Raw genomic sequence first — 21,029 nt, 5'->3', positions numbered from 1 at the left:
TCTTGTTGCCCATGTGTCAGAATGGTGCAGTCATCTGAGCCTTCATCAGTTGAAGATTTTAACAATGAGCTCACAGGTACAATCAACCAGTTTATAGAATCACTTGATCCATCGTCCAGGCCACGTAACCCAAATTACACTGGTCATAGCACTTATGTTTATTATAATGATTCTAAATTGCAGACACTAAAACGCACTGCCAAAATAATTGGACTAGCTTGTAGAAGGACCCGCACTGCTGAAATGCTTCGGCTCTTTCAAGCGGCTCTGGCTAAGGCCAGGGAACGTATGGTGGAGCTGAGGCAGACAGACTGGGAAACTTTTGTCCGTGGTCTCAATTCTCACACGCCACTAAGTCGGGCATGGAAGGATATCAACAAGATCAAAGGGAAAAATGCTGCAGAGATCTCGTACCCTAATCCTCTGCACAGAGCAAATGAGCTTGTTGGTGCTTGGGCCACGACTTCCAGCTTTGACAGTCTTCCTCTACCCTCGCAGAATGAATTAAATGATAGATATACTGATAGGGCAAGGCTCCTTGACTTCATGCTTCATCAAGAGGATGACTGTGACATGCTTTTACTGAATACGAACTAGATTCTGCTCTACATAAAGGCAAAGCTACATTACCCGGGGAGGATGGAGTTACTGACGGCATACTGCATATGCTTCTGCTAGTTCCAGGGAATACCTTTCTTCAATTGTATAATATGAGCTATGTAACTGGGGAGCTTCCTAAGTCATGGACCAACAGTGTTATTATTCCCATTCCTAAACCTCACCAGCCGAGTGCTTTTCGCCCAATCTCCCTCACTAGTTGTCTCTATAAGTGTCTTGAGAGGATGGTTCTCAACCGTCTCCTTTACAAAATTATTAATATGTTGTCTCCCCAGATATATGGCTTTATGCATGGAAAGAGTGTACATCACTGTATTACCACATTCCTCACCCTGCATACTGATAGGTCATACACCACTTTCCAAGATCTTAAGTCAGCCTTTGACATTGCTAACCCACACCTCATTCTGAGAGAACTTGCTAAAATAAATGTTGGAGGATGGCTTCTACGGTGGATAAGAGGCTATCTATCCAACAGGAAGTCATCTGTACTGTTCCATGGGCATAGGAGTGTAACGAGATTTTTTGAACTTGGCACTCCACAGGGAGGTGTCCTCAGTCCTACTCTGTTCAATGTGTTAATCAGTGCACTTTTAAACTTTGTAACTAGAAGGTCCAGCGAACACATCATTAGCTATGTGGATGATATACTGATCCACACCAATGGGTATACCAACACCCAAAATGTTCTGAACTCTGTATTGTCCACATGTCAGGAACTATGCTTAGTCATCTCAGTAGAGAAAACAAAGATCCTGAACCGACACCCACCCAGACGGGGTGGGGCCGATCGCAAAATGCAGTTGGATGATGGCTCTCTGCTCGACTAGTTACCAGATACAAATACCTTGGTCTTGAGGTTCTACTGTACCGCAATGTTTAGCCAGACTGGGTCGCCAATGTAGAGAGAGGCTCCGTGCTCTCAAGGCTGTGGCAGGCTGTGGCAGGCAAACACAACTGTACTGTACAGTGTTATATATTTATTTCAATTTGAACAATTTTTAACATTAAAGGATACCTGGTTGATGGGGTTCTGGGAGTTCTTCTACTCCCCAAGCCCGGCCCGAGGCCAGGCTTGACTTGTGAGAGTTTGGTCCACTAGGCTGTTGCTTGGAGCGGCCCGCAGGCCCACATACCCACCACAGCCCGGTTGGTCCGGCACTCCTTGGAGGAATAAATCTAGTTTCCTCTTGAAAATGTCCCCGGTTGTTCCGGCAATATTTCTTATGCTTGCTGGGAGGACGTTGAACAACCGCGGACCTCTGATGTTTATACAGTGTTCTCTGATTGTGCCTATGGCACCTCTGCTCTTCACTGGTTCTATTCTACATTTTCTTCCATATCGTTCACTCCAGTACGTTGTTATTTTACTGTGTAGATTTGGTACTTGGCCCTCCAGTATCTTCCAGGTGTATATTATTTGATATCTCTCTCGTCTTCTTTCTAGTGAGTACATTTGGAGGGCTTTGAGACGATCCCAATAATTTAGGTGCTTTATTGCGTCTATGCGTGCCGTATATGTTCTCTGTATTCCCTCTATTTCAGCAATCTCTCCTGCTCTGAAGGGGGAAGTGAGTACTGAGCAGTACTCAAGACGGGACAACACAAGTGACTTGAAGAGTACAACCATTGTGATGGGATCCCTGGATTTGAAAGTTCTCGTAATCTATCCTATCATTTTTCTGGCTGTCGCAATATTTGCTTGGTTATGCTCCTTAAACGTTAGGTCGTCAGACATTATTATTCCCAAATCCTTTACATGCTGTTTTCCTACTATGGGTACATTTGATTGTGTTTTGTACTCTGTATTATGTTTAAGGTCCTCATTTTTACCGTACCTGAGTACCTGGAATTTATCACTGTTAAACATCATGTTATTTTCTGATGCCCAGTCGAAAACTTTATTAATATCAGCTTGAAGTTTTTCAATATCCTCAGCCGAGGTAATTTTCATACTGATTTTTGTGTCAAATCCTTTAATTAAATCCTTTAAAAAGGATAAATCCTTTAATTGGTTGAAATTGGTTTTAACATTCGAAATCTAATTTGTTGATGTTAAATAATATAATATGTTGATGTTGATAATATAAGGTTCAAATTTATTAAGATACATACTTTAAAAACTATTTCTATTTGATACCAACAGTATCACGTTAAGAGAAGCGTCTCGCCTTGCTAACCCAAGTATAAAATATATAAAGAAACGGTGCAACTGTACTGGTATCTGCAGTACAAATTTATGTCCCTATTTAAAAAAAAAAATAAACTGAACCAATCACTGCCACTCCTCACACCAATGCAACAATAAGGAGAGTGATAACAGTGCTTCACATTCGACAATGTTAAATTATTTAACAAATGACGAGATAATGAACATTGGAACAAATGTACAGCTCTCTGACCTTCATATAAAATCTGCATGTGACCTCATCAAACAAACTGTGCCAAGCCTAGAAGGCCTTCATGACCCAGCGTGGTAGCGGGACCTCTCCTGGCCAGTTACAATTGGTGAATTTATTCAAATTATCCAAGTTGATGGTTGTCACTGGGCCACCGTTTCCAATTTTGGAGTAACTGGACAAATTAACATATACGACACCAGGCATAAATTACCATCCAAATCTACTGAAGTTATCTTGTATGCTCTTGCTAATTGCCAGGATGATAAGCTGATATGCAATATAATGAATGTCAGCAGACACAAGGACTCAAGTATGAGTGGGGTATATGCTGTGGCGTTTGCTGCATCACTTGCAAGTGGTGTAGATCCGGTGAACCTCGTATGATATGCAGAATGAGACAACATCTTCAAGAGAACTTTAAAGGAAAGTGTCTCATCTCATTCCCTGGAGCTCAGACACTGAGAAGAAAACGAATCATCCGGTCATGCTCGATGGAAGTGTACTGCATTTGCAGAAAGCTAAATGATTTGAAGCTGATGGTATGCTGTGAACGTTGCAATATTTGGCACCATGGATCATGTGTAGGTGTTACAGAATATAATGATGATTCTGTGAAAAACTGAAAATGAAAAACTTGATTGTAACCTATCCACCGCTGCCCATTGGATGGGGGAGAGGGGGTTATGTGTAGGATAAACATATCAATTGTGACACTAGCCCTCCATATATGTCAGTTGCTTAAATTATAAACTGTACTTGTGGTCGGACTCGAGCCCATTGTTGATGTGACAATGTGCATTGACTTTTGTAACTAGCTTATCAAGATTATAACTTGCTTGGCTATATAAATTGTGGGGCTCATTCCCTGAGCCCATTATGTGCCTCTGTAACACTCCACTATCGTCCATAGGATGGGTATGGAGTGCATAATAAATGAACTAAACTAAGCTCTGCCTTTTTGATAACATATACAATTATTAGCTTTATTTGTGAATCTCAATTAATTAAACAATATATCACAGAGCCTGTAGGGTTCGGTGAGATGAGCGAAGAGACATGGGAGATTTTACATAAGTACAGTACATGGTAGTTTAAGTAGCGAACGCATGTCAACGAATAACGAGTATATATAACAAAACCATTGTCCTATGAAGTCGATTTAACTTCCAAACATATATTTTTTAATTAATGTTAAATGTTTTCTGGCTAGTTATGTTAGATTTTATTAAAAATACGTATTCTACTTGTTAACATTATAATTTAAATTTGTGATAATTTGAGCAGAGAAGTGCGACAACTGGATATGGTTTGCCCGAAACGCATTGCGTAATAGTGGCTTTAGGCATTGTATGTACTAGCTCTATCTATATATCAATCCTTTAATGTAACATCACTTGTATGTATATACCTTACCTGAATAAACATCTGAATCTGAATCTGATATGCCAACAAACACTTTCCAAACAACGATATATCTTGGATAAGTCGCTCCACAACATTGCTGCTTGGACCATCGACTTCCTTTGATGCTACTTATTTCATAATGAAATTATATTAGTTTGGAGTAAATATATGTTTTCTCATGTTCTGCATTCAGCACCCACATTATAGTGAGTAAATATACCATATTACCTCATTACTTAAATAATGCTAGGAGGGTTTGAGTAGCTTTGGGTATTTAGTGCACAGAATCTCCAATAGATGGGGCGAGAGTCGCCCCATCTCTCTCACCTGAGAGAGAGTCGAAACTTAATTTAAAATTGATATATCTTTGTTCTCGAACATGATATATTTCATTTGGTGCAATTATAATAATGTTCATATATCGGTCTTTCTGGAGGCATATAAGATTTTAGGCTTTATTAGCGTATCTTTGTTAATTATACAATATATCGGCAAGTGCGTAGGCGTCTGCACTCCATGCCCGACAAGCTACTGAGCGCTACTATAAAAACATATGTATCTTCACTTGAGCTATAAATATGTCTATTGTAATGTATTTAAAATGAAGCTCTTATTTCTATCTTGCTTAAGACTTATAAAACATTTGTGTTTATTAACGAATTTACGTGAAATAAACATTGATCTGAGAGAGAGTTGCTCTGTCGTTCAGTCTGTACGGGGTGGGAGCTCCGTAATTTTTAAAATACAATAATCTTCATTAGAAATTTAAATATGTCTATAGTAAAGTGTTTAAAGTGAAGCTTATATGTCTGTCTTTCTTGAGACATATAAAACATATATGTTTACTAACGAATTCACGTGAAATAAACATTGTTCTGAGAGAGAGTTGCTCGGTCGATCGATCTGTCCGGGGTCGGAGCTCGGCTATTATAAAAGTACACGTATCTTCGGTTTAAATTTAAATATGCCCATGGTAAGGTATTTAGAATGAAGCTTATATTTCTATCTTTCTTGTGACATATAAAACTTTTACGTTTATTAAGGAATCTGCGTGAAATAGGCATGGTTCTGAGATGAATGCTGCGGTTTTCGAGCTCGACGCGCGGCAATGGACGCCATATACACATCCAGTGGGTGTTATTGGACCCCATACCCATTTTATGGGTGGTTGGAGCCCCATACCCATTCTATGGGTGGTTGGAGCCCCATACCCATCCTGTGGGTTGTAGTGGACGCCATACTCATCCTGTGGGTGGTATTGGACCCCATACCCTTCCTGTGGGTGGATGTGATCCCCATACTCATCCTCTGGGTGGATGTGACCCTCATACCCATCCTGTGGGTGGTATTGCACCCCTTACTCACCTAACAGGTGGTAGTGGACAATATACCGATCCTGTAGTTGGTATAGTAGACACAATACCATCCTGTTTAGAGTAGTTTACCCCATAGACATTCCCATGAACCATCGTTTTCTGTTAGCGTTCCTACAAAACATCCTTTAAAGATTTGTAAAGCACCAACTATGGTATATAATATTGATTGGTGAAGGACTGTTATTCTATGTAATAATTTTTAGTGCTTATTATAATTTACTAAGAACAACTAATATTTCTCAAAACAAAACTACGAACCTTCAATAGGAAGTAGCTGATCTATAATATTCTAAGAGCATGGACAATAGTAGGTAAATTTCACAACCCATGTGGGACCTGAAAAGTACAATTTTCCTTATAATTGAACCAATCACGACTATTCTGCTATCTAGGTTGACGGACGGGTACTGTGAGACGCAAGTTGGTACGTGAGGAAGAGTTTGGGTCTTGGAAAAAAAAGTAACTGGGAATATATCACATATTTACTAATTCATATTCAACATATTGACTTTAAGCATTAAGTCATATATGTGCTGTCTTGTGTGAGAACGGGTTGTTGTATTGGGGGCGCCTACCTTTTTGGGTACCAGACCTGGACATAGAATGCTTCTAACCACATAGGTTTCTATAGGCCATTGCTCCTCGTGTCTCTCTGAGGGGGCCATTTTCTAACTCGCGGTCCCTGGTAGGCATGAACTTCATGCACTTTGATGCCAGGAAGCTAATAGATACATATCAGCCTGGATAGCTCCGGGAAACCTCCAGGTCTCACCCAGAAAATGGTGTTTCATTACATTTATTGCTAGTTTTTTGCAAATAATTTATTTTTGGCGCACCACAGGTGTGTCATATTTTAAGACCGTGCAGCATGGTGGTTAAAAAGTAAATATGTTTTAGGTCTAGTGTATTACAAGATTACATTGTGTTTTCTATTTCAGACCAGCATGGAAGTAAGGTAATTCACATCAGCACAGATTATGTATTCGATGGCACCTCTCCTCCATACAAAGCTAATGATAAATGTAACCCTCTAAGCAAGTATGGCCAAACAAAGCTTGATTCTGAAGAAGCTGTCTTAAGAGAATGTCCAGGTATGCATAATTATTAGAGGTAGAATTAGGAACATGTGTATGCAAAAGTTATGTAACTGTGTCATTGTAGTAAAATACAATATTACTCCTTGATAACCAAACCACACATTAGAAGATGAAGAAACGACGACGTTTTGGTCCATCCTGGACCATTATCAATTTGTATGTGAGAGAGAGAGGAAGGAACAGGTCAGTAAAAAGGGAAAGAGTGAGATGAGGATAATGGTCCAGAATGGACTGAAACGTTGTCGTTTCTTCATCTTCGGATGTGTTGTTTGGTGGTCATATCTTCAGCCACGTTGTTGTGACTCATCATCTGCATCACTTCTTGCATATGTATTGTAGACTAGTGCCTTCCATTCCCATCATTACGTTTACTTTCCATATTATACAATAACTACGCTTAGTGTGGTGACTTAATCTGTTATCTGTCACCTCCGGCACAATGAATGTTAGTGATTCATTTGTGTAAAATATTTTTGCAGAAGGCATGAAATATATGTAATGTGCCAGAGGGTTGGATAAGACTTATGATTGCATGATATAATAAAAATAAGAGGCATTTGCTAAATAAGTTTAGTGGGTAAAGTATGTGGCATGATAGTGACAGGAAGAGCTAGGGGGAAATTACAGAGATATAGAATAATGATGAACAAAGTGGGTTCTGTGGTGGAAGATGTGTGTAGGTTAGATATTTACATGATACAGGTGATACAGAGAAAGCACATGATAAAGATTGTAAGATATTCATGGTCTTTATGGACTTGAGAAAAGGCATATAACAGAGTTAATAAAGAAGGCCTTTTTTTCAGAGTGATGAGCATGTATGGAGTTTGAAATGTTAAATGCTGTGAAAATTTTGTCTCCACTGTAGATGGCAGTGCATGTGTAAGAGTTAATGAAGTAATGGTTGATTAGTTTAATATTAATGTCGGGGGACTTCAAGGATTTTGTGATAGCTGGTTTTCCAATATACCCAGTGTACTGTACAGTATGTACATGGATGGTGCTATGAGGAAGGTTAAGGTGAGAATGCTACGAGAAGGATGTATACACAATACATGGATATAATATGAGTAACAAGAGACTGTCAGATATGCTGTAAACAAATGATAATTCTTTCAGCAGTGAGAGAGACCTTTGTAGACCAGTTGAACACTTTATAAGAGGTGTGTATAAGAAGATTTATAATGTGTATAAGAAAATATAAGATGTAATAAAGTAAAGGGAGAAATTCTGTGTGAAACAAATGTGAAGGGTGAAGTGGTGGTTGTGGATAATAAGTTTAAATTCCTGTGATGTGTGATTGCTCTACTGTATAGGGTATAAATATATCAATATATATTATAATGCATGATCTCTCGTCTTCATCTCACTGACTTCACTTCTCAATATGAGCAGAAAGTTGGTGACTTGTCAAAGGTTCCCCCCATTATTATTTAGTATTATTTTCTGTTGTATTTTAAATTGGGACACAATCTTGATATTTGTGACTTAGGTGAGTAGGTGATTCCATGAGTTTATTATCCTATGGGCAGAAAAGAAACAGTTGTCTGTCCTACATTGTGGCTTATTGAACTTGTAGCTATTGATCCCTGTGTGAGTTACTTTGAAAAAAATTTATCTGTATTAATGTTCAAATATGTTTAACATTTGAAAGATCTCAATGAGAGTAACCCTGTTGTGTTTGATTTGTAGTGTTGTTAATCCTGAAGCTGTGGACCTTTCCTGGTATGAGAGTCCACTTAGTTGTAGGATAACATTTGTTGCTCTGAGTTGAACATTTTATAATGTAGTTATACCCTTTTGAGGGGATTTTATTCCCTCTAATTGGCTCAACACTTGAGTCCAACCTGTTCATGGTGATGTCTCTGCAGTCATTATTGTTGTATTAATAATAGTAATCTATATAAATAATAATGTAAATGTTAAAAAATAGCTAATCTCCAAAAGCTCTTCACCGATTGCTTTGAAATTTTCAAAGCAATTTGAATTCGCTTCTGAGCGAGCGGGTTTTTATATGCATACTATAAAGATGTCACGCCTGTGACGGGAAAAAACATGCTTTTTCTGTTCGAATCCTCCACGACTTCCTGGAGCTTTTCGGGCTAATGTATGCTATATTAGACCGGGATATTAGCTATGGAGTTCAGACTTACCAGGGACCATGAGCCAGAACCTGGCCCCTTCAGAGAGGTTGCAGGGAGCAATGACCCTGGAAAACCCCCTTGTGGTTGGGGTTTTCCTTATCTGCCATCGACCGGGGTTAGGCACCCAGAAAGGTAGGCATAACAAAACAAACCCCACATGGTAAAAAACTGAAACAAAAAAACAAACAGAGAGGTAGAAACTCCCTACAATCACAAGGAAACAAGCAAACAAGCAAACATCACACTTTACTGCCGCGCCGATCATCCGTGCAGCCCTCCCCGCCCCCGGAGGGGGAGGAGGGAGCCCCGGACCTACCGCGCCGGCTGCCAAGCTTCAGTTCGTTCGCTAATGTCAACCGGGATTGACGCTTCTCTGGCCTCAGTTTCCTAGGCGGTGTTTGCCTTGTGTGGCGTTCACTGCCGTGTGTTGTGTTGTGCGGTGGCCAGGAGTACCTCATCAGTGCCAGGGCTGCATGTGCTTAGTGGCTGACTTCCCTAAGCGCCCTGTGAGTACAGCCCTTGCGCAACAGGGTTATCTTCCCTGGGGCGTTCGGGAACCATTCCCATAGAGGTTCTTGCTGCTCGGCATTTGCCTCGCCCTTGGGGCCAGCTCGGGCTTGGGGCCCTTGTTTGGCCCTGGTTAGGGATTGGTATTGTGCTGGCTAGGGCGTCAAGGTGTTGCACAGCCTGCCACCTAAGCAGCGACCGGTTCCTGTTGCCTCTGGTGGGGGACTGCCTAGTGTGGCTATAGTTCCACTGGTAGTGTTTGGCAGCCCTCTGCTAGGCTCCCGTGATTGTACACGTTGCAGGGGTTTTCAGTGCTATCCTCTACCCTCTTGTTATGTTTGGGTTTCTTAACCGGTTAGCAACACCTTGCCCGGGCTTAATGTAGTTGTTACCCCATACAGGCCTTGGAAACCCCTGTCTGGGCTCGGGGGACCATTGAATGTGTCTTCCGGGTTCCAACCCGTCTTGTACGGGATCGTTGGTTGCTGTGCCCTTGTCTCTGGGTGACAGTCGCCACTTTTACCTCCGTCATGCTGCCTGTTGGGTCACTGACACCTTGACCCAGAGTCTTGCGAGAGTTTCTCTGCTTGTTCTCCAGTACTCTCCTGATGTTATTACTGTTCAGAGTACAGGCGGCATCCGTGTTGCAAGCTAGGTTAGGTTGCTGCAACATGCTAGGTTGGTTTCCCACTCGGATGCCCCGAGGCCACCCCGTTTGGTTAGGTGCTGTTCGCCCCTTTCCCCTCCCTGTTCCCGGCTCCAGTCTGTCTGTGGGTTTCGGGGTCGGGGCGGGGTTTAGTTGGGGCCGAGACTCGGGCGGTTTTCAGGGGCTGCCCTGTTCGGGTTGGGGGACGGAGGTTTTTCGAGCCGGTTCCTCCTGCCAAGGCTTCTGGGTCTTACCAGCGGCCCTTTCTTGCTACCTTTCCCATGGACTCTTGCTTTTCTTTAAGGGCGGAGGGCTTGGAGGACGGCTCTGCCCCGGGGCCTCTGTTGTTGGTTCCCGGGGCTGTGGGGGGATGCCTGCTAGCAGTTCTGGGGCGGTTTGCCCCTGCCTGGGTTTTCTGCTGTTGGGCGGCATTTTTTGCCCATCCAGTCTGCTTGCTTTCCACTTTTGCTGGCGTGTTTTTGTATTTTTAGCGTCGGCCACAGCCCCTGCTGGCGGCCATTTTCGTCTGCCGGTTTCCTGGTGTGGCCACCAGGGCAGCGTTGCGGTTTGTGTACATGCGATTGGGTGTGCGAGCGAGCTTCTGGGGTGAGTTTTCACCTTTTTTCAGGGGGTTTTATTCTCTTGTTGTCGTTTCTTTGCTTTTCTGGTGTTTTCTGCCCGTTGCCTGTTCCTCTGGGAACGTTTGGGTGTTGATTTTACACCAGGTTTTTCATTTTGTCTGTTTTGGGTCTGTGCCTTTGGGTTTAGACTCAGTGTCCCCTGGCTGGTATGCTTGCTCCCACACCTTGTCCCTCGGTTTTCGGTCTGTTATGACCGTTTTCCCAGGGGGTTCTGTCTGGGGGCTGTGCTTTGCCTTTTGTGGTGTTTTCCGCCGGCAAATGTGGTGGTTTGGGCTCCCCCTGGTTCGATTCTGGGTTCCTTTGGGTTCTTTGGTTTCGTTCCGGAGGTTTCTTCCTCTTGGGGCCCCCTTTGTGGGTTCAGGGGGCTTTGTTTCCTTGTGTGACCTGGTTCTGCCTTCTGGGGTTCCGGGGTCTTCCTGGCTTGCAGACTGATCTTTTTGGGTCTTAGCACATGTTGTGGTCGTGCTGGGATTTTGAGGTTTTGCTGTCGAGGTGGGCCTTTTGATGCAGTTTTGTGCCTTCTTTGCCTGGCCGGCATGGTGCTCTCTGCCCACTGGTCAGCGACTGGTACTTTTCTTTTGCAATGTATGTACTCACCTAGTTGTGTTTGCGGGAGTTGAGCTCTGGCTCTTTGGTTCCACCTCTCAACCGTCATTCACCAGGTGTACAGATTCCTGAGCCCATTGGGCTTTATCATATCTTCACTTGAAACTGTGTATGGAGTCAGCCTCCACCACATCACTTCCTAAACACAATGTGTGTGTGTACGCATGTGCATGTGTACTCTGTGTGTGTATGCACATGGGTTTACACACGTGTGTGTAACATATCTTGTATGTTTGTGTATATGTATATGTATGTGTATATGTATGTGTACTTTTCTTTCGGAAGGGGTTCTGTTCCCTACTCTGTTGACGGGGCGCTGGGGGAGCAGCTTGCTCTGTTGACTCTCGCATGGTCCCGCTGTTGGTGGGCGCTTTTAGTTGTCTTCCGGCCTCTGGTGGCGTCGGTAGACGGCTTCTCCCCCTTTGGGGGGTGGGGGTCCAGAGCTGGCGGGGTGGGTTTCTTCCCCTGCATTTCGTCATGTCATCTTGGTGGGTGCGTTGGATGTGGTTCATCCACCCCATCCTTCTGGGGTTCCTGTCTGCTCCTTGCAGTCATGGGCCTTTCGCATCTGCAGTTCTTCTGGACTTCTTCAGTCTGCACCCTGGATTCTATGCCCTCCTCGGGGGACTGTTGTCTCTTGTCTGGCTTCTGTTGGGGCCGGGTGCCTAGACGGTGGCCCTGGACCTCCAAATCACTTCTTGACACATTCCTCTCCAGTTTTCTGGGACTGGCACAGTTGGTGGTGGGGCTTCAGGCTTGCTGCTTTTGATGCCTTCCCTATTTTGTAATGGGCACTTGGTATATATTTTTTTTTGCATCTTCACCGGATCTTGGTGCCCTGTCCGAGTCTGAGATTCGGTGTTTGGCCTACCTCGACGACTGGCTGGTGTGGGTTCCCAGTCAGTCCACTTGACTGATTTCCAGGGGTGTGGTTCTTTCCAGATCGCCGGGTTTGGTTTCCTGGTGATCTGGAGGCCATTCCATCCGTTTCCGTCCCGGGTTCGAACCTGGGCCTTGTTTAGGGCTATTGGGCCACTCGTTGTCTTTCCCTCCAGAAGTGTTACTGCGGCTGTGGTCCCGCCTTCGGCTGTACATGAGGGGGTCCCGGGTTGCTCAGCGGTTGCTTGAGCAGTTGTGCAGGAGTCTGAACTTCGACGTGCTGGTCTGCCCGCTGAGTCGGGTTTGGCTTCGGCATCTGTTTGGTTCCTTCGGAGACTCCCCTTCCGCCTCTTGCATTCGTTGGGTTCGTTCCTCCGGGGATCTTGTGTTGGTGCTGCGTCACCAGCTTCCTCTTTGAGGTTTTCGGGGTTCCGTGCCTTGGCACCTCCCCGGGCCTTCACTCGGTGTGTTCACGGATGGGTCATCTCTCGGCTGGGGCTTTGTGACCGGTGCTCACCAGGTCGGCTGAGGTTGGTGGAGTCTGTCCGTCCGTCGGGCTTACAGCATGGTTCGGGAGTTCGGGGCTGTCTGGTTTGCGCTTCGGAGGGTTTGGGTCACTTGGTGCTCTACCATTCAGCTCTGTTCCGACTGTTCTCTGGTGGTTCTTGCCAGAACCACAGGGGTTTTGGCTAACCATGAGGTTCATGTCCGATGTGTGTTCTGCATCCTGGCGGACAGCTGTCCCAGTTCATTCCTTTCTTCACAGATTGGTTAGTCGTCGCCGACTCGTTTTGTTGGCTCTGTCGAACGTATGGACTCCTGGCCGTGGACGTCTTCGAGTTGGCGTGGTCTGGGCGTTGCCCATTTTATGTGGCGCCCTTTCCCACCTGCGAGGCATTCACGGTGGATGCTTTTCGGCAGGACTGGTCGAGGTGGGGGTACCTGTTCCTCTTCTCCCGGTCCAGCTGTTGCTTTGGGTTCTGGCTCAGTTGCAGCCCATTCCCACGAGAGCAGTCCTTATGGTTCCTTGGTGGCCGGCCCAGCCTTATTTTCAGACGTTGCTTGATAGGTGTTCGAACCCGGGGCGTTTTCCCACGGCTCCGCCTCTTTCGGCAGGTCGAATCGGTCCTGTACGTGACTGGTTTGGCCTTCTCCTCGGCTCTTCGCGTCTGGTATTTTGACGCGGGTATCACCATCTCTGTGGTGTTCAGGTGGCTTTGTTGACGGTGTCCCACCTGCGAGCTTCGTCTTGGCGACAGTATGACGTTTCGTACACTTTCTCGTGTTTTGTTTCACCTCCGGCCTGCTCATACGTCGCCTGAGTCGTCCTGGTCCTTCATCAGGGTGCCTTCTTATCTTCTCAGTTTGTGGTAGCCCCTTCGGTTCAGGTTTCTGCTCTTTGGTGCTGGTGGAAGATTTGTACGTGTGCAGCCTTTCTCCGTCCTGGCGACGGTCGAGACGGCTGCTTTCCGGAGGGGTTCTTGGGTTATTGATGCTTGATTGGTTTGGCCGGGGGTGCGTCCTGTGTTGTCCGGTTGTGATTTTGCCGTTGCCTGCGTACCGTGTCTGGGGATGCGCTGTGGTTGATCCGGTTCCCCTCGTTCTCTGTTTTCCGGGCTCGGGTCTCCTAGGTCGTCTGCAGAGTTTTTCATTCTTCCAGCCTGCAGACTGTCTTTGTGCCCGTGCTGTTTAGACGTTTGCAGCTTTTGCTGCTGGGTTGGCGACGTCTAGGGCTCATTTCAGGCGCAGGGATTTGAGGGTCGCACAGGTTCTTGGCCACCCATTCTTTGTGCGCGTCTGCTCCTGTGCGTTCTTGTTGCCTTGGGTCGCGGTTTGCGACCTGTTGTCTCGGCTTTGTGTTGCAGAGTTTGTGGCGGCCGCCTCCCGGGTTGGCCCTTTCTTTTCCTTCTCTTTGGGTATGAAGCTCCAGGGAGCCGTAGGGGCTCCCCACAGAAAACCAGCATTGAATGTAATGAAACGCCATTTTCTGGGTGAGCCCCGGAGGCTCCCTGGCAACCCTCCCTCCCACCGGTCAGCGTTTTTTTCGCGTTGGTTGAAGCTTAGCAGCCAGCGTGGTAGGTCCAGGGCTCCCCCCTCCCCGTCTTGGGGCAGGGAGGGCTGCGCGGACGATCGGCGCGGCAGTAAAGTGTGATGTTTGCTTGTTTGCCTGTTTCCTTGTGATTGTAGGGAGTTTCTACCTCTCTGTTCAGTTTTTTGTTTTAGTTTTTTACCATGTGGGGTTTGTTTTGTTATGCCTACCTTTCTGGGTGCCTGACCCCGGTCGATGGCAGATAAGGAAAACCCCAACCACAAAGGGGTTTTCCAGGGCCATTGCTCCCTGAAACCTCTCTGAAGGGGCCAGGTTCTGGCACTGGTCCCTGGTAGGTCTGAACTCCTTAGCTAATGTCCCGGTCTAATATAACATACATTAGCCCGATAAGCTCCAGGGAGCCTCCGGGGCTTACCCAGGAAATGGCGTTTCATTACATTCAACGCTGGTTTTTTGCTTTTTGAACTTAAAACTGATTATTATATATCACGCTATGGGTCCTAAGAAAGTCAGTAGTAAGGTTCTACATATGAAAATACATGAAAGAATGACCATAGAGGAAAAACAAGAGATCATTCGTAAACATGAAAATGGTACTCGTGTTGTTGAACTAGCTAGGCAGTACAACAAATCTTCAAGGAAGGAGGAGGAGGAGGAGGCAGCAGGAGAGAATGTCCCTTCCTCATTAATTAAGAAAATGTGAGCAGTATGGGAAGGACTGCAAAGTTTTGCTGAAAAGAATCACCCAGATAAAGCTGTAGTAGGCCTTTGCATTGATCTTTTTAATGACAGTGTGATGCCTCACTACAGACAAGTATTGCAAACCTCTTTCGGAAGGGGTTTTGTTCTTTCGCTGTTGACGTGGCGCTGGGGGTTGGGGGGCAGCTTACTCTGTTGGCTCTCGCTTGGTCCCACAGTTCGTGGGTGTTTTTTGGTTGTCTTTCGGCCTCTGGTGGTGTGGGCGGCCTCTTCCCCTTTGGGGGGTTCGGGGCTGGCGGAGTGGGCTTCTTCCCCTGCGCTTTGTCATGTCATTTTGGTGGGTGCATTTCGATGTGGTTCCCGCCTGTTCTAATGCAGACATGGGACTTTGCAGATCTGCGGTTCTTCTGGACTTGTTCAGTCTGCGCCCTGGATTCTTTGCCCTTTTCGGAAGACTGTTGTCTCCGGTCCGGCTTCTGTTGGGTCCGGGTGCCTGGTTGGTGTCCTTGGACCTCCGGGTCACTTTTTGGCACGTTCCTCACCAGGATTCCGGGACTGGCACAGTTGATAGTGGGGCTTTAGGCTTGCTGCTTTTGTTGCCTTCCCTAGTTTGTAATGGGCACTTAGTGGATTGATGCATCTTTACCGGATCTTGGTGGCCTGTCTGTGTCTGCTCGGGATTTGGTTTTCTGGCCCACCTCAACGACTGGCTGGTGTGGGCTCCCAGTTGGTCCACTTGTCTGCTCACCAGGGGTGTGATTCTTTCCAAATCACCGGGTTTGGGTTCCTGATGAACTGGAGGCCGTTTCATCTGGTTCCATCCTGGGTTCGGACCTGGCTGGGTCTTGTTTAGGACTGTTGGACCGCTTCTTTGTCTCTCCCTCCACAGGCATTGCTGCGGCTGCGATCGCACCTTCAGCTGTTCCTGAGGGGGTCCCGGGTCACTCGGCAGTTGCTCGAGCGGTTGTGCGGGAGTCTGAACTTTGTTGTGCTGGTCTATCAGCTGGGTCAGGTTTGGATTCGGCGTCTGTTTTGGTTTTTTCGGGGAATCCCCTTCCGCCTCTCTGGTGATCGTTGGGTTTGTCCTCTGGGGACCTTGTGTTGATGTTGCATCGCCAGCTTCCTCTTTGGGGTTTTCGGGGTTCCGTGCCTTGGTGCCTCCCCAAGCTTTTGTGCGATGTGTGATCAGCTGGGACTTTGTGATCAGTGCTCACCAGGCCGGCCGAGAATGGTGGGGTCCATCCTTCTGTCGGGCTCACTGCACGGTTCGGGAGTTTGTGGCTGTCTGTCTGGAACCCTTCAGAGGGTTCGGGTCACTCAGGGCTCCACCATCTGGCTCTATTCGGACTGTTCTCCAGTGGTTCATTGGCAGAACCACAGGGGTTCTCTTCGGTCCTTACCCTTTGGGATTGGTCCCTTAGAGTGGCTCGTCTGCTGGATTCTCGGGGTTTGGCTCTCCATGCGTTTCATGTCTGGGGAGTGTCCTATGTCCTGGCGGATGGCCTCGGTTCATTCCTCTGTTCACGGATTGGCCAGTCGTTGCCGATTCGTTTCGTTGGCTCTGCCGGATGTATGGACTCCTGGGGACATGGACATCTTCTCGTCGGTGTGGTTTCGGCGTCTCACATTCTATGTGGCGCCCCTACCCGCCTGCGAGGCGTTCGCGGTGGATGCCTTTCGGCAGGACTGGTCGAGGTGAAGTTACCTGCTCTTCCTCTCCCAGTCCAGCTGTTGCTTCGGGTTCTGGCTCAGTTGGAGTCCTTCCCAAGGAGAGTAGTCCTCGTCCCTTGGTGGCCGGCCCAGTTTTATTTTCAGATGCTGCTTGATAGGTGTCCGAACCCGAGGCGTTTCCTGCGGCTCCGTCTCTCTTGCCAGGTCGGACCGGTCCTGTACATGACTGGTTCGGCCTTCTCCTCGGCTCTTCACGTCTGCTCTTTTGATGCGCGTGTATCACCATCTCTATGGCGATCATGGGGAGCCCCTACGGCTCCCTGGAGCTTATTGGGCTAATGTATGTTACATTAGACCGGGACAGTAACTAAGGAGTTCAGACCTATCAGGGACCAGCGCCAGAACCTGGCCCTTTCCGAGAGGTTTCAGGCAGCAATGGCCCTGGAAAACCCCTTTGTGGTTGGGGTTTTCCTTATCTGTCATCGACCGGGGTTAGGCACCCAGACAGGTAGGCATAACAAAACAAACCCAACATGGTAAAAAACTAAAACAAAAAAAATGAACAGAGAGGTAGAAACTCCCTACAATCCCAAGGAAACAAGCAAATATCACACTCTGCTGCTGCGCCGATCGTCCATGCAGCCCTCCCCGCCTCGAGAGGGGGAGGGGGGAGCCCCGGACCTACCGCTCCGGCTGCCTAGCATCAGTTCATAAGCTAATGTCAACCGAGACAGGCGCTTCTCTGGCCTCAGTTTCCTAGGCGGTGTTTGTCTTGTGTGGCGTTCAGTGCCGTGTGTTGTGTTGTGCGGTGGCCAGGAGTACTTCATCAGTGCCGGGGCTGCATGCGCTTAGGGGCTTCCTTCCCTAAGCACCCTGTGAGTACTGCCCTTGTGTGACAGGGTTATCTTCCCTGGGGCGTTCGGGAACCATTTAGTTGAGGTTCTTGCTGCTCTGCATTTGCCTTGCTCTTGGGGCCAGCTGGGGCTTGGGGCCCCTTGTTTGGCCCTGGGTAGGGATTGGTATTGTGCTGGTTAGGGCATCAAGGTGTTGTGTGACCTGCCAACAAAGCGGCGACCGGTTCCTGTTGCCTCTGGAGACAGTGTACTTTTGCGGGGTTTTTCTTTTGTTTTTATTTTCATTTTCCTGGTGGGGGTCTGCCTAGTGTGGCTATAGTTCCACTGGTAGTGTTTGGTGGCCCTCTGCTAGGCCCCCGTGATTGTACACGCCACGGGTTTTCAGTGCTATCCTCTACCCTCTTGTTATTTTTGGGTTTCTTAACCGGTTAGCAACACCTTGCCCGGGCTTCCCGTTGCAGTCAGCCTACGGGCCCTGGAAACCCCTGTTTGGGCTCGGTGGACCATTGAATGTTTCTTCCGGGTTCCAATCCGTCTTGTACGGGATCGTTGGTTGCTGTGCCCTTGTCTCCGGGTGACAGTCGCCACTTTTACCTCCGTCATGTGGAGGCCTGGTCGAGGACCGGGCCGCGGGGACACTAAAGCCCCGAAATCATCTCAAGATAACCTCAAGAAGAGTCTACGGGTTTTGGGGTCGGGGCGGGGTTTAGTTGGGGCCGAGACTTGGGCGGTTTTTGGGGGCTGCCCTTTTCGGGTTGGGGACGGAGGTTTTCGAGCCTGTTCCTCCTGCCAAGGCTTCTGGGTCTTTCTTACCAGTGGCCCTTTCTTACTGCCTTTCCATGGACTCTAACTTTTCTTTAAGGGCGGAGGGCTTGGAGGACGGCTCTGCCCCGGGGCCTCTGTTGCTGGTTCCCGGGGCTGTGGGGGATGCCTGCTAGCAGTTCTGGGGGGAGGGGAGGGGGGGGAAGCTGGGCCAGCTTCTTACCGGGCTCCTTTAGCATATTTTCCACTTCATCTCTAGACACCTCTATCTGCTCTATGTTGTTCTCTGGAATTCTTATTGTGTCTGGTTCTCTGAAGATTTCATTTTGTACAAACACACTTTGGAACTTTTCATTTAATGTTTCACACATTTCCTTGAATCTGTTTCCCATTTTCAACCTCTGGATATTATCCTTTACCTGCAATTTGTTGTTTATGAATTTGTAGAATAGGCCCGGTTCTGTTTTACATTTATCGCTATCCCTTTTTTAAAATTTCTTTCTGCCTCTCTCCTTACTGCTGTATAGTTGTTTCTCGCATCTTTGTATCGCTGGTATGTTTGGGGGTTTGGCCTCTTCCTATACTGATTCCATTTTTGTGTCTTTTGGTCTCTTGCCCTCTCACAATTTCTGTCGAACCAATCCTGTTTTCTGGCCCTGCACCTCTGTTTTGGTATGAATGTTTGTGTGCCTTCCTTGTATATTTTTAAAAATTTGGCATACATTTCATTTACTTCCCTGCCTAGCAACAATTCTGTCCAATTACACTCATTAAAAAAAATTTGAAGTTCCCCATAGTTGCCTCTCCTTAAATCGAGTTTATCAACTGTTTCAATGTCCCCATTTTCTTCTAGATGATATCTTAAAGCATAATCAATGTCTAACAGGACGTGATCACTCTTTCCCAAGGGAGGAAGGTACTGGATGTCAAATATCTCTTCTTCTTTCCTGGTGAATATTAGATCCAGTACTGACGGTACATCTCCTTCCCTCATTCTTGTGGCCTGCTTTATGTGTTGATACAAGAATGTCTCCAGAATGAGGTTCACAAATCTGCATGTCCAAAAGTCCTCCGTTCTTGCTTCATAGGCCTCCCAGCCTATTGCTCTAAAGTTGAAGTCCCCCAGTATCAACAGTCGTGATTTATCTTTATCTGCTTGTACAATAATATCTCTCATGACCATTATGAGGCCCTCTCATTTGTCATCCAGTTCTTCCTTTGTCCATGTGTTGCTTGCTGGTGGGCTGTAGACATTTACAATTATCAGCTTATCCTGATTCCAGACCTGCAATGCCATTATGTCAATATCTCGAGGGTTTTCAAATATTAACTCTTTTACCTTCAGGTGTTTTTTCACCAGTACAGCCACTCCTCCTCCCTTCCTAGTTTTCCTGTCACGTCTCCAAACTGAATAGCCTCTTGGGAATATGACTTCATTTATTATATTTCCTTCAAGTTTCGTCTCTGATAATGCAACAATATCTGGGACCCTAAGCTGGATTATATCTTGCAACTCCAAAGTTTTTGACCTCACTCCATCTATGTTGGTATATACAATTTTCAGGAACATGTTCCCTTTTCCTTTGCTCTTTACTCCCCCTTCCACTACTGATCTTGTTGCTTTGTTTTTATGTACCATTTCACAAGCTTTCCAGTCCCTGTCACTTTGTAAAAAAAAAGAATTTCTGTCTTCTTCATTTCTATCCCCATTTAGACGTTTTGCCTCAATTAGGTTCATTTTCAGCTTTTCTCTGTCTTCCTTGGAGAGGTCTTGTCTTATTGACCAAAGTTTGCCAACCTCATCACTCTGCAGTTTCCTGGCATTCCTTAGCACTTCCATCATGTTTTTCACTCCATTAAACGTCACCCTTAAGGGGCGGTTCTTTTCTTTCTCATATTTTCCTATTCTTCTAAAATCACTGACATTTTCCTTTGAGCCTTCTCCTAAACCTACTATTTTCTCTATGATTTTCATCTCTTCTGCTGCTCGGTCCACCCTAGATGAAATTTCCTTCTCTAAACATCCAAAAATGATTATGGACTTAGTTCTATCTGCAGTGTTTTATACCAGTTTACTGTTGGTAACCAGTTCTTTCCTAATTGCTTGCCTAATTTCTGATTCTTGTTGGTCATTTCTGGTTTTGACTTCCGAACACACTTCTTTGATAGACTCTTTCTCTTTTACAACTTGAGCATATGTCGCTTTTATTTCTTCTTTATACTTTTCTAGTTCTTTATTCACCTCATACCTCATACCAGTGTGTAACATACCTTGTGTGTATGTGTATGTGTATATACATAATATGTATATACAAGTATACATACACATGTATATATGTGCATGTATACTCTTTCTTTTGGAAGGGGCTCTGTTCCCTTCTCTGTTGACGGGCCGCTGGAGGAGCCGCTTGCTCTGTTGACTCGCATGGTCCCGCAGTTAGTGTGCACTTTTGGTTGTCTTCCGGCCTCTGATGGCGGCGGTAGATGGCTTCTCCCCCTTTTGGGGGTTCAGGGCTGACGGGGTGGGCTTCTTGCCCTGCGCTTTGTTATGTCATCTTAGTGGGTGTGTTGGACGTGGTCATTCCGCCCCATCCTTCTGGGGTTCCCGTCTGTTCTTTGCAGACATGGGCCTGTCGAATCTGCGGTTCTTCTGAACTTCTTCAGTCTGCGCCC

General features: G+C 46.3%; 1 protein-coding gene across 3 annotated transcripts in view; it reads left to right on the top strand.

The window, feature by feature from the left end:
* The window catches only part of LOC123763236 (methionine adenosyltransferase 2 subunit beta), an 86,046-nt gene that overhangs the window by 49,010 nt on the left and 16,007 nt on the right, over nucleotides 1-21,029 (top strand). For all 3 annotated transcript variants that reach the window (XM_045750334.2, XM_045750332.2, XM_045750335.2), the window contains exon 4: nucleotides 6,739-6,891. In XM_045750334.2, coding sequence (XP_045606290.1) covers nucleotides 6,739-6,891 — 153 coding nt within the window. The remainder of the gene's footprint in view (nucleotides 1-6,738; nucleotides 6,892-21,029) is intronic.

The sequence above is a fragment of the Procambarus clarkii genome, chromosome 49, assembly GCF_040958095.1.
Source record: "Procambarus clarkii isolate CNS0578487 chromosome 49, FALCON_Pclarkii_2.0, whole genome shotgun sequence".
Classification (NCBI taxonomy): Eukaryota; Metazoa; Arthropoda; class Malacostraca; order Decapoda; family Cambaridae; genus Procambarus; species Procambarus clarkii.
The sequence above is the reverse complement of the archived record's forward strand: the minus strand, read 5'-3'. Positions and strand labels throughout refer to the sequence as shown.